We start from the raw sequence: 13,749 nt of genomic DNA on the forward strand, positions 1-13,749 counted from the left end.
ACCGCATCCTAGGGGGAAAAATGCATTTTGTTTGTTAATGGCTCTATTTGTTTTCTTGAAAAATACTAGAACTTTTAGAAAAAAAATGCATTTTCTTGTTACTTAAGAACTTAGTAATAATCAGCAGTTAACATGGACAGAGGAGCCTGGCAGGCTACAGTCCGTGGGGTCGCAAGAGTCAGACTCGACTTAGTCACTAAACCTCCAATCAGCAGTTAAAGGATGTAATGTTTAGGATTTACAGAAACACAAGATTCAGAAAGAATAGTGCAAGTAAATTGAGATCATTCTCCTTTAAACTACAATGACAGTTTCTGCCACAAAGATTTTTGGTAGTGAAGGATGAAACAAATGAAAGAGTTATTTTAGAGTGGCTCTAAAAAGTTCTATTGTAGAGCTTTAAGTTGTCAATACTTGGTATAATATAAAGCTTCTTGATGTTAATAGTGTTTTAAGAGTTAGAAGGTAGTCAAAATTCTGTAATAGGAAACAAAAAGAAAATTTTGAAATAGCATACACTTGACACAAACCACAAGGTACCCCACTTTGCATATTCCCTATGTTCTCCCAAAACTCTGCCAGGTACCCACTTATTCCCATTTCTTTCCATCATGCCATTACATAAACTTACAAGGTTAAAGAAAGCTCCAAAGGAAACAAAAGTGGAAAAGACTTTTAAGAGCTCTAAAACAGTAATATGAATTGGTAAATGAAAGGGCTGATGGTTAAGTGCAGCCAGTGAGAGTATAGAAGGCTGTGACAGGTTAAATATGGATAAAGGTCTCTACAGCAAGTGTAAATAAAGGAGATGCTCTAGGTTATGTCCCTCACACCATGTCAGTGTATGAAATAGTTTGAAGCTCATCTTTGTATCACTCCCTCTTCTCCAGTACTCCATAAAACAGATTCCAGCTGCCTTAGTCAGTTTTACTCCTTTCTCTGTGTCCTCATCTTGCTCAAGCCCTTGTTATCTGTGCTCTGCTGCTGGAGTTACCCCTCTGCGTGGTTCAGTTCAGTCACTCAGTCATGTCCAACTCTTTGCGATCCCATGGACTGCAGCATGCCAGGCTTCCCTGTCCATTACCAACTCCTAAAGCTTGCTCAAGCACATGTCCATCGAGTCAGTGATGCCACCCAACCCTCTCATCCTCTGTCATCCCCTTCTCCTCCTGCCTTCAATCTTTCCCAGCATCAGGATCTTTTCCAATGAGTCAGTTCTTCTCATCAGGTGGCCAAAGTATTGGAACTTCAGCTTAAGCATCAGTCCTTCCAGTGAATATCCAGGACTGATTTTCCTTAGGGTCTGGTAAACATCGTCAGGCAGAAGTCAAGTAATTTTAGAGGCTGCCTTTGGTCTCCTGCTCTTAGGGAATCTGTTCTCCGTTGTCCATTGAAACAATTGTTTCATATGTTGTCTACTTTTCTGGTTGTTTACAATGGGAGAGAGAGTGAAGCACCAGTTATTTAGATTTGGCCAGATATAGATTTTCTAGAAAACACATTTTTAAAGCTGATGAATTGAAAAGCCAAGAAACACTACTCACCCAGAACATTGAATCTGCCTATGGGGTTGCTGTTAAGGTCATAAGTTGTGTGGACTTTCAAGTACATCCGTGTGGCATTTCAGGAAAGAGGGGATGCTGAATTCCAGAAGACCAGTTGAGTCTCAATATGATGCTTTAGTTACCACAAAAAGTTTTTAAGGCATTTTTATTAGAGATTTTCAGGAAATATTTTATAATAGTGCCTTGAATATATTGAAAGACAGGAAAAAGAATGAAGTTATACTGGCTGTTAGTACAAATTTAGACTGAAAAGACTCTCAGAATATTTAATAGACCTTAGAGAAATACAAGGAAATACTTTAACTTTTAGGCAAAATCATTAACTTTTAATCAATCTAGCATTATCAGAAGTATGTCTATTTGTAGCTGGTAAAAGCTATTTGCAAGGTGTTGAGAGTTTTCTGGCAGCATATTTCCTTTTCACATTTAAAATTCAAGGTAAAATTAATACTTAAATAGTTTTCATACATCTAAAAATATATATGCTTAATATTTCATCAAAAACATTACCCCTTATATGTAGTATGTAGGAAAAATATTATTTGGTAGAAATTGAGGTAAAATTTTAATACTTTTATTAATATAGTGTTCATAATAATGGAAATATAAACACCAGAAAATCTCTTAGTTGACCAGAAAAAAACAGATAATGTATGATTTATTAAATTATTTTAAATTTGAAAGGCAGATAAATAATAAGCAAATGAGAAACATCTTTAGCCTCAATAGCAAAAAAGAGATTTTTTTAAAAAAGAAATCTAGATTGTTCAAAATTCAACTCCTGATGTTTCTCCTCAATCATTTATTTTTCTAGTCTTTCCTATCTATGTGCTATTATAACTACTGTTTCTCATACTAGAAATCTGGCATCAGCCCCGACACTTCCTTTCACCCAGGGCAACCAAGTCATCAGCCTGTCTTATCCGTTTCACTCTTGAATTCCTCTTCATACGTTCTCCTGTCTTAAGTCAAGCCACTATTACTTTCCAATGGGATACTGTGTTAGTGTGATATCCTGTCTTCTCTATACAAATGTGTCCTATGCAAGTCCATTTTCTGCACAATATTGTTTGAAATCTTATAGCTTATATTTTTTTTCTTAGGAAAAAAATTCTTCTAAAAATGAACACAGCCTGTAAAGCCAGTCTGTCCCCTACTCTCCAGGCTCACCGGCTCATGATCCACATTAGGACATGTGGCATCTGCACATTTGATACCTGTTGCACGCCACACCATGCTGGTGACCTTTGCCTCTGTAGTTCCCGCAGCTTTGAACGCTCTTTCTGTGCTTCTCTTTTCCCCTGGCTAGCCTCCTCCATAAATGACATCCTTCAGATAAGCCTTTCCTGACTCCTCTCTCACAAGATTCAGTGTAATTATAATTACTTATTAATAGTTACTTATGCCTTGATTAATGTCTGGTTTGCCAGTTAGTTGATCAGTTCTATGAAGCCAGAGAACATATTTCTATTGTTCATATGGGGATTCCCAGAATTTTGAATATTCCCTGATGTATAGCTGATGCTTTATAAGCAATTATTTAGTCATTATTAAATATTATTATAAAGGTGCTTTCAAGGAGGTGTTCAGAAATGGACACTTTCATAACTTCAGTTATGAAAGCATAAATTTATGCAAACTTTATGAAAATCAATTTGAAATTGTTTTTTCAAATCTTTAAATGTTCAGTTTTTTTACTCTGAATTCCAAAGCTGGGTATCTATTGAAGGGAAATATTCAGATATACAAATAATTAGTGTATAGTATATTTATCTGAGTATTATTCACAATATTGAAAAAGTTGAAAAATCCTCAAGTATTCAATAAATAGAGATTAGAGCAAATAATATTTGGGAAGATTTACCAGCTTAATTTATCAGAACATTTTCATAGAATTATGACATAAAAGCTTTCAGTGAATCTTCATGTAAATGTTTTTGAAAGAGATTCAATTATATGAGAGTTTCTGAAAGCTTAAATAAAACATAAAGTCATTTGTAAAAAAAATAGAAGGAATCCTTAATTTTAAATGATTATCATAGCATCTTATTTCCATGTTATGGATCTTATTTAAGTTGCAGCACAAATTAAGTCAAAAGAGAGAAAGAGAAAAATTATAGGTAAACAAAATCATTCTGTATAATTCACATAAATGATGGCTGTTTATGGGTAAGAACTAGCATTTATATCCTTGTACACAGTAAATCACAAACTAGGAATACTAAAAGGTCTTGAGTTCTGTTTTTAAAACTAACACATTATATTTGAATTGTTTTGTGTTGAACATAACTCTTATTTTGAGCTGTTAGTTAGCATGCTATTTAATGATCTTTCTGTCATCACACCGTTTTCGTGGGTGGCATGGGAGTTACAGAGCACGTGTAAGATGTCGTACTAGCCCTCACGTTGTTCATAGAATCATTGCACAGACAACACGGGCACCTCTAACCTTAATATGTTAAAGAATAAATGACTACAGGACAAAATAAGGTTATAGACATCAAGTGTTCAATGGAAGTTTTGAGGAGACAAAGATAAATGTGACTGTATGGTGGTGGGCAGCTTTAGGAGAGAAGGAGAATTTCCTGTGGCATTTGCTGTGATTATAGATTTTCCCAAAGTGGAGATGCCTCATATTTTACTTCAGGAAGTATTGACCATTTAGTTTAGAAATGCACAAAATGCTTTTAACAAAATCATGCAAAAAGGACAGTGATTAATGATGCTGACTTGCTAATCTCCTAATATTTTATAACCTCTTTATAGCTCTCCGAGACACTGAAAAACAGTCTATTAACAGTGACTGGAAGATTGAACACTCTGGAGCATTCAACATAGCAGGAACTACTGTCCATTATGTAAGACGAGGCCTCTGGGAGAAGATCTCTGCCAAAGGTCCTACTACAACACCGTTACACCTCCTGGTATGAGGGAATGAATCCATAACGTTGCATAATCAGCTTCCTATGACAAAGGACATTCCCACTATGCTTTCTCTTTTTTCCAAATTTGGATTGTCAAATAGATACTTAAAGTTACTTAAGAGGTGGGATTTTAGGGGGTTTTTTGTGTGTGTTTGATGTCAAGATGGCTAAAAGTGGAAATTTTTAACTTTAAAAGAAAATTTTACATTTTAAAAAGGGACATGGTGTTTTAGAGAATTCTCAGCCCACAGTCGAGGTAAACTAGCAGGCAGTAAGGTTCCTCTTTCCCTAAAAGCATATGTTTACTAATCAGAGTAGATGTCTGTAAAGATTAGAGTGCTTCCCAGGTGCTGTTAGTGGTAAAGAACCCGCCTGCACATGCGGGAGACACAGGTTTGATCCCTGGGCCAGGAAGATCCCCTGGAGGAGAACATGGCAACCCACTCCAGTTTTCTTGCCTGGAGAATTCCACGGACAGAGGAGCCTGGCCAGCTACAGTCCCTAGGGTTGCAAAGAGTTGGACACGACTGACGCAACTTAGCATCCATGCTTGCATGGCAAACTGTCGCATTTCATACATCTGTGAAATGGGTACCACCTGAATCTATATAAAATACCCTTGAGAAAAATGATATTGGTCCCTGGGGAAAAAACCTGATAAATATTTAACAAGGCTTCCCATTACCCCCTTGTGTTCTTACTAGGTTAAGTGATTCCTGTAAAGAATTATGATAACTTAAATGTTTGGGATAATAAGTTTCTTTACCATGTAGCAGAAGACTATTGGAGCAAACAAGTCAGGACGCTGGGGCTCTGCAGCCATGGGGTGGCAGGTTCACATGCCCCCTTTGTCCTTGATCATGGCATTCAGTGCTGATGACTCAGGAGCCAGAGGACTGACTACACAGCTAGTGTGCTTTTCATTCTGGTGGCAGAGTCGGAGATTCACACACTTCAGCATCTGAGTCCACACATAAAAACAACTGTAAAACACAGTCAACTGACTGTTTATTTGGAGTGTGATGTCCCACATTGTTTAGTATCTCCAAACAGTTTAAGTTGAATTTGTCCTCAGCTGGAGACATCTGTGTTGCCAGTCTAGGCACCAGAGGTTCAAATCTCATTGGCCCATTTGCTTTTCCCTAGTTGAATGTGCCTGCACATCACCTGAGGTTCTTGTTCTTGTTAACGTGAACACTGGTCTGCCACTACTACTGGTTCACTGACCACATTTCAAGAATGTTTTGTAGAACTGCAGTCAGCAGGCTTTACCAACAAGAATGCATGAAGGGAGGGATGCATAAAGGGAGTAAGGTGAGTTCCATGAGGCCTTCTGTTCAAATCTGAATAATAGTAATAATATACATCATTCATCAAGCACTGAGAGCAGACCCTGTCCAGAAGTGCTTTATATTCATTATGGCATTTAATCCTCAAAATAACACCATGTGATATGTGTTATTATTATTCCATTTTACAGATTTAGAAAACACTAAATATTTAAAAGATTAAGTACTGTGCTCAGTATCTCCCAGTAAGTTATTCTGTTGTTGTGATTCAGTCATGTCCGGCTCTGCGACCCCATGGACTGCAGCACTCCAGGTTTCCCTGCTTTGAATAAATTAGATGTTAATCCATCTTCTATGCTGCCTTTCCTGATACAAAGATCAAACCTAAGTTCTTTATACCCAAGAGCTTTGGATCATAATTAGGCATACACTTTAAATAATGTTTTTGTTCATCTCCCCACAGTTACTTTGGATCCTGTAATTTGAATTGGAAACTCCACTCTGTGCCCTCTGCCATCTGGAGAGAGGGGGAAAAATGACTAAACAAACATCATATGACCAATATCTGGCTCTTTCCATGATTGGGTCACTTAGAATAACAACATTATCAACAACAAACATATGTTTAATGATTTGGTTGCTGAAAACGCCATCATGTTTCCTCCCTTACATGAGGGTAACCTACATATTTTTATGGGACAAGACTGAGGCTCTTTCAGTGAGCCTCTAATTCAAAATTTTAAAACTGTATGTGAGACCTTACTGTTGGGCAGAGGGAGTTTCCTTGCTGCAGAATCCTTAATCTGACTGGTAATTACCAAGGTTTTTCCTGGAAGCATGAAACATAATTAAAGTCAGTGAACTATGTCTAAAAGAAGGCATCTATGTGACCTGGATTTATTCAGTAATCCAAAGGAAACTGCACTTCTAAAGATATTTTTCTTTAATGACTATTACAGATTGAAAGCCGGTACTGAACTTTAAAAGGCAATACCTTCTGTGCCATGCTTCAGTATGAGCCCCTCAGCTGTAACTTTCCTTCTTGCAAAGAATACTGCCAAATTCAGATGGTTTAAGAAGGAGCTAATGATTTAGTAACTAATGTCTTTATTTTAATGGAATTAGATGTTCAAGGACAATCAAATGTCCTATTAATGAAAAGGTAGTCTTTTAAGAAAAATAGATACATTTTCATGTAATTAAATAAGTTGACAAATAACTTATTTATATGTTCATTTCATCTATTTAAAAATCATGTAATTGTCTGGTCCTGTTCATAAACAAGGTGACTTCATCTCTCCCTTTTTTTTAGCTTATTGAGCTGAAAAATCACTAGCAACATGAAATGAGATATTCAAAGTCAAAACAAACACTGTAATGTGCTTACAATCAGTATTCAACATGTTACATATATGTGACTTTTAAAAGTATTATTTTTATTGTTGATCTAGTTGATTCATAATGCCATCATACTAATTCCTCAATCCACATATTAAAATGTGTCATAGTATTTCTGTTAACATACTGAGGCAAAATCTTAAGGAAAAAAAGTTAAAAAAATTAACCTTGAACTCCTTTTTTTCCCCATTAAATGTTAACTCTATAACCTATCATTACAACTACCTTGATATAGATTAAATATCAAAATTATCTAATATTTGAATAAAATTTAAAATATATATATATTTATTTATATATCACATCATGTTATATAGATGCTTCCCTTGTGGCTCAGCTGATAAAGAATCCGCCTGCAAAGCCGGAGACCTGGGTTTGATCCCTGGGTTGAAAAGATCCCCTGGAGAAGGGAAAGGCTATCCAATCCAGTATTCTGGGCTGGAGAATTCCATGGACTGTATAGTCCGTGGGGTCTCAAAGAGTCAGACACAACTGAGCCACTTTCACTGTTCCATAAATCCTCAGATCCATAGACGTCATATATCCCAAGGGCTTGTTTGACATATTTGATGGAAATGAATTTATAAAGAAACATATATTCTCATTCATTCTTTTATTTTAAATGAGTATATTTCATGTATTTTTCTTTCATTTAAAATATGTATGGTTGTACCATACACGATGGTACAGTTCTAAGCTTGATATTGTGTACTATGGGATAACATCACAGACATGGTTACTGCTTATGATTTAGTCCAGTGTAACCCACAGTTCAACCATCATGATTTATACTGTTTACATATGTATACTGTTTACATACATGTACATAACTGTACCATTATTAAGTTACTTTGCCTTTAAAAGTTTTTAACATAAATTTCTTTTCAAAGGAAATGATCTTTACTGTAAATGAAAAGTAAGTAACCTTGCCAAAATTAAAGCTTAACTGTAAGCATACATGGAATAATATTCTTGTTCTCCAATTGGCTTAGAAGTTCTCTTCCCCTTATGGAGTGAAATGACTCCCAAAGTCTTCTGTCCTCTTCCTCTGTTGACACAGGGACTTATCACTCATATTAGAAAAATATGAGTGAAAAGGCTTCATTTGATACCGGATTGTGGGTTATATCTTGATGTTACATAGGGCACATGTCCCTGTCCCCCCTACTAAAGTCATCTCATACGTGTACCATGCTTTGGAAGACTGTGTAGCCCATTGACTTGGGAGAAAATAACATGGTATCTCTGACCTCATTCAAATGGGCTATTTTTTCATACCATCATTAGCTCAGAGCTAAGTGTATAATTCCAGTGTTTACAGAAGTAGGACAGTTTCAGCATTTAAGCAATAGGTCACAAATCTACTATGTATGGAGGGAACACACACACCATACCAGAAGCATTTTAAGGTATCCATATCCTTAGTTTTATGCTTCACATTGAATATGCTCTGATTTGATCCCTCTGCTTTGAACCCTTCTATATATATTATAGGTGCTGCTGTTTCAAGACCAGAATTATGGTCTTCACTATGAATACACCATCCCATCAGACCCTCCTCCAGAGAATCAGAGCTCCAAAGCACCTGAACCCCTTTTCATGTGGACACACACAGGCTGGGAAGATTGCGATGCCACATGTGGAGGAGGTGAAGGATTTTTCATTATCTATCTTTCCAAAATAGCTGTTTTCCAATTACTGTTGACAGTTAAGACAGATCCATAACCCCTTATCTAAAATTTCAAACTCCATGAAGAATTGGAAATTGAAAGTTTTTTGAAACACATTTCATGTCTAAATGCCTGAACTATTTTGCAGCAAAATCTGGCATGAATTAAAGAAAGGCTGTTTGCACTTGTTACATATCTCACTCAATATGATTACTCACTGCATTGCTTTTCATCAATATTAACACTTACGGGGGGTACCCTGTACGTCATGCAGGTTGTTATATGATATTCATACACTTTTATTTTTACTTGGGATACTATGTCATTTAGAGTTCAGATGAGAAGAAACCAAAAAAAAAAAAAAACCATATTAAAATAAGTAACCAGAAGACTAAGTGGAGTGGATTCAAGAGAAAATGGCATGTGATGAATTGAAGAAAGGATTCACAGTAACAGGAAATGTTGAAAGAATAAAGCAGAGAAATGTGGCATTAACTGGAGAGGAATATGTGTCAAAGAGTTTATTGTTTTTTTGATAGGGAGAATTATACATGATTGCTTGCCAGTGTATGTTTTCTAGAACAGAACAGAAAACTAGTGATGCAAAGGAGAGAACAAAACATTTCTGGAGTAATGTCTTAAGTTGGCAAGGTGGATGGAATAGAATAGGGCTTCAGAAAGAAGTATAGATAGCCTAGTAACAGGAGAAAAGACAGTATTTTGAACAAAATCAGTTGTTGGAAACTTACGGTGGTACTCCTTTTGGTTGATTCTATTTTTATCAAGATAGTCCATTCTTCTGAGACTAAAGGTGGAAAAGATGTTGGAATTTTGAAAAGAGAGGAAATGTGAGGTGGTCACTTAAGGAAAAAAGAAAATGAATGAAATGGTACTTGTTTTGACCATATGGTAGCACTGATGGTCCATCTGAAGTTGAAGTTCATGAATTCAGCTTGACACTTATGTCAGAGTGGTACATTACCCTCCAGGTATGTATAGCACAGAGATGTACTTGTGATGTAAGTTTCGGAATTGCCATGTGAGTATAATAAAAGGAGAATACGTTTGACCTGGGGTTGTATGTAAGGAGCTGAAAATGATTGGCCATGGAATTTAGTTGTATACAGAGAAAAGCAAAGATATGAAGGACTTGAAAGACAGTCAAATCGTGGTAGCACTAATGAATTTTAGGGCCTGGTGGGATTAAAGAACTTTTAGAGTCAGAAGACTTTTAGACTTAAGAAGAGGGCTGGAATTACAGGAGATGGTGACAGAAAACAGAGCTGAGAGTATAGAGGGGATGTGTATGTGAAGTCGTTCAGTCATGTCCGACTCTTTGCGACCCCGTGGACTGTAGCCCACCAGGCTCCTCCCTCCATGGGATCCTCCAGGCAAGAGTACTGGAGTGGGTTGCCATTTCCTTCTCCCATAGAGGGGATATAGTTATTAGTAATAACAAGACCAGGAGAGTTAGTGGCTTCAGTGAAGTGAAAGGACACATCTTTGGGATGAGAAGAGAGCCTGGAACTGAGAGTCCTTGGTGTTGAAGAATCATTCAAATGACTATAGTAATTACAAAAAGAATTATGTTATTGGATAGCCAACAAGGACCTATTGTATAGTACATGGAACTCTGCTCAATGTTATGTGGGAGGGGTGGATGAGAGGGGTGTTTGGGGGAGAATGGATACATGTATATGTATGGCTGAGTCTCTTCGCAGTTCACCTGAAACTATGACTACATTGTTAATTGGTTATACCCCAATACAAAAGTAAAAGTTCAAAAACTTAAAAAAAAAATGTATATGGAGCAGTATTAGAAAATAGAACAATAATCCAGGAGCTTGAACTCTTAGAGTGAAAAGAGAGATTGATCCAGGGGTTGGTGTTTGGCTGCATCAAGAAGGGGATGGCACCGCATGGCCTGCCCCAAAGCTGTACGTTTAGGAAGAAGGGGGAATGGTCTGCCTCTAGATGCAAAAGTATGGAGTGTAAGCAAGAAAATGGCCACCCCACTGGCAACCATGGAGAAAGCAAGAAATGGTTTCTTCAGGAGACAGGAGAAAAAGGTACCGGGAACATCCAGTTTCAGAGACAGGGGAGTAGCTGCTTTTGCTAGAGCACTTGGAGCTCTGGGACTCTCCCCTGGAACTCTGGAACTCCAGGAACACACAGCCCCAGAGTAAAGGCAATGTGGTAGGCCAGGGAGGGGATGATTATACAGAGCAGGCTTTACTCCTGGGGGTTATAGAGTAATTATAACAAAAGAATTTCTAGTCACAATTTAAAAGCTTGTAGCAGTCATCCTTGGCACAATGGAATTTTCATTGGCCATAGTTCTTCAGGGCCCCATTATCACCATGTGACTTCGATCCTGTCTCCTCTGGTCCTCTCCTGCTGATGCTCCCAAGTACACCCAAATTCCTGTGCCTCCACTTCACCCATTTCTTACTGATGCCAGGGCCCATAGCACTTAAGGGGCTCTGCTTCACATCCCCTCTCCATAAAAAAGCAAAACACAGATAGAAACAAACATTTAAAGTGAAAATTCACAGAGTTCTTTCTTCCTTAGTATAACTCAGACAAGAATGACCAGCCACCGTCCCATGGTGGGTCATGAGGAAACTGAGCAATGAAAATGTTGCTGGTTCCTATTACTGCACCGAAAGGCAGTCATTAAAATCTGTTTACATTTGAGACTCTAGACAGGAAAATATTTGCCCAGTGAATTTTATTATCCTCATTTTTTTTTTCATTCTGCTATAATTGTGGTCTAGTAAAAGCTTCAGAAGTAAACATACAGAACTTGTCAGTCTTCAGTTTAAACAAGAAAATTTGGGGGGTTAATTTTTTTTTTCCCCAAATCATACAGCCTAGAATATGTTTTGTCACTTGCTAGGCTTTAAGAAATGGAAGTTCAGTATAAGTTACTTTAGGTTCAAAGTCAGACGGGCTTTTAGATATTCTTAAGCATAACTGTGTAATTATTAATGTGAGAAAATCGAAGTGCATAGAAATTAAGTGCTTTTGCATGGTCACATGTCCAGTGGGAGTGGAGCCAAAATTAGAATCCAGAACTCCTGAGTTCAGATCTTCTTTCCTCTTTGTCATACACTTCCTTCAGGAACAGCTCAGGGATTTAGTGATTTCATCCCACAAAATATAGCATGTCCCTTAAAAAGATTACATAGGTTTTCTTTGGATTCAAAGAGATGTTTTATTTAATCTGTTAAATACAAAGTTAGCTATGTCCTTACTTTTATTTCAAACAGCTTATTTTATAAAAGTCCTAATTATAAGCAACTTCTATATGACTTGCACTTGAACAGACCTTCTCTCTCAGATCTGTTCCATTGTGTTTAGCCAACAGTTTTCAATTATCTCTGACTATGTTAATAGAATGTATATTCATTTCAGTGCCAAAATGTTTCTGGGCATTTGGATATTATTTTCCTTTGCAGTTCATAAATAAAGTGGATGGACAGGGTTTCAAGAATCGCATCATTTCTGACTCTGTTTTGTCGATTTTATAGCCAGAAAGAGCTTTGTAACCTTTCAGCATATTCATGAATTAAATGAAAGTAAGTTCAAAGCACAGAACATTGGAAACAGATTCAGGCAAAATTTATCTTCAGCAGCAAAGAAGAATAATAGGACTATTCTACCTCATAGAAATATTAAGCAAAAAAGAGCAAATTGTATACAGGGCAGTATACAATTTCAGTGTTTGACATAAGGTGTTTTTTTAACACAATTTTAAGGAACTACATTCCAGCAATAAGTGGGAACAATTAATGTTTTTTTTAAATACCTAGTTTCCAGTAGTTAAATTTTTATTATCATGATCTTTTATATCAGTGTCTCTATCTAAGTTTCAAAATAACCCATTAGAGTTTCTTTATTATGTGTCTATTAATTTATTGATACAAGTTATTAAAAGAAAAGTCTGAGATAGAAAATTTTCTTCTTTTAGAAGAAATATTACTTTAGAATACCAGTAATGCTGATGATCTTAAGTAAATTTTTCCAGCAGTTTTTAACATGTACACTTTTCATCACAATCTTGCAAATTCGAATCATACTCCTAGAAAACTTCGAATAGATGTATCACTTTGTACTTCAGCACTGATCATTGATATTGGTCCTTTTATTTTCAAACATCTTAAAACATATTTGTGAAGTAAATATTTACTTTGTGTTGGTGTTCTAAGATATCTAAAAAAATCTTTGAAGAAATGTTTTAAATTTATTTTGGTACCTCAAAAGTACAGGTCAGTGGATAAAGGATTTTTTTTTTAATAAAAGGTTGTTTGAAATGGTCTTGATCTTCAGAGGCAGCAGCGACCTATAATTCCATAATAGCTGAAGGTTTTTCTGTGAAATCCGCATTCTGCATACCACATACAGTAACTGCATTACTCTAAGTCTCATTTTTAATCTAGTAGGTGAATTAATGACATAAAACCTAGAGTGAAGGCCCTCAAATTTAATAACCTGTTTTGAAATAAATGAAGAGTTAAATATGCTTTTAGAAAATCTGAACAGATACACTTTGAAAAGGGAAAAAACAAGTCAACATTCCACATTCTTCACATTAATCCAAATCCTGCTAACTTACGACTTTTATGCTGTTCGCCTTGCATTGTGATATCCTCTAGACATGGCTCTCCTTAGCCATGGCCAGAGTCCCTGGATGCACCCAAGCCTTTGGGTCCAAATTGAGGCAATATCTCAGTATACAAATGCCTGTATCTTATTAAGGGTGCTGGGTTTTTCTGTTTTTCCCTTTCACAGGCACTTTGCCTGTACCAATGTAAATGTTATTAGCCAAAGAAAATGCACCAAAATATATGTTTGTTCTTCTCTGCATTATTTAGATTCAATAATATTTCATGTCATTTCA

The 13,749-nt window shown here is 36.5% G+C and overlaps 1 protein-coding gene across 1 annotated transcript in view; it reads left to right on the forward strand.

Annotated features, from left to right (window-relative positions):
- ADAMTS19 (ADAM metallopeptidase with thrombospondin type 1 motif 19) overlaps positions 1-13,749 on the forward strand; it is a 263,593-nt gene that overhangs the window by 208,515 nt on the left and 41,329 nt on the right. Inside the window, exons 17-18 of the mRNA XM_018050709.1 lie at positions 4,332-4,489; positions 8,671-8,824. Coding sequence (XP_017906198.1) covers positions 4,332-4,489; positions 8,671-8,824 — 312 coding nt within the window. The remainder of the gene's footprint in view (positions 1-4,331; positions 4,490-8,670; positions 8,825-13,749) is intronic.

The sequence above is a fragment of the Capra hircus genome, chromosome 7, assembly GCF_001704415.2.
Source record: "Capra hircus breed San Clemente chromosome 7, ASM170441v1, whole genome shotgun sequence".
In the NCBI taxonomy this organism is placed as follows: domain Eukaryota; kingdom Metazoa; phylum Chordata; class Mammalia; order Artiodactyla; family Bovidae; genus Capra; species Capra hircus.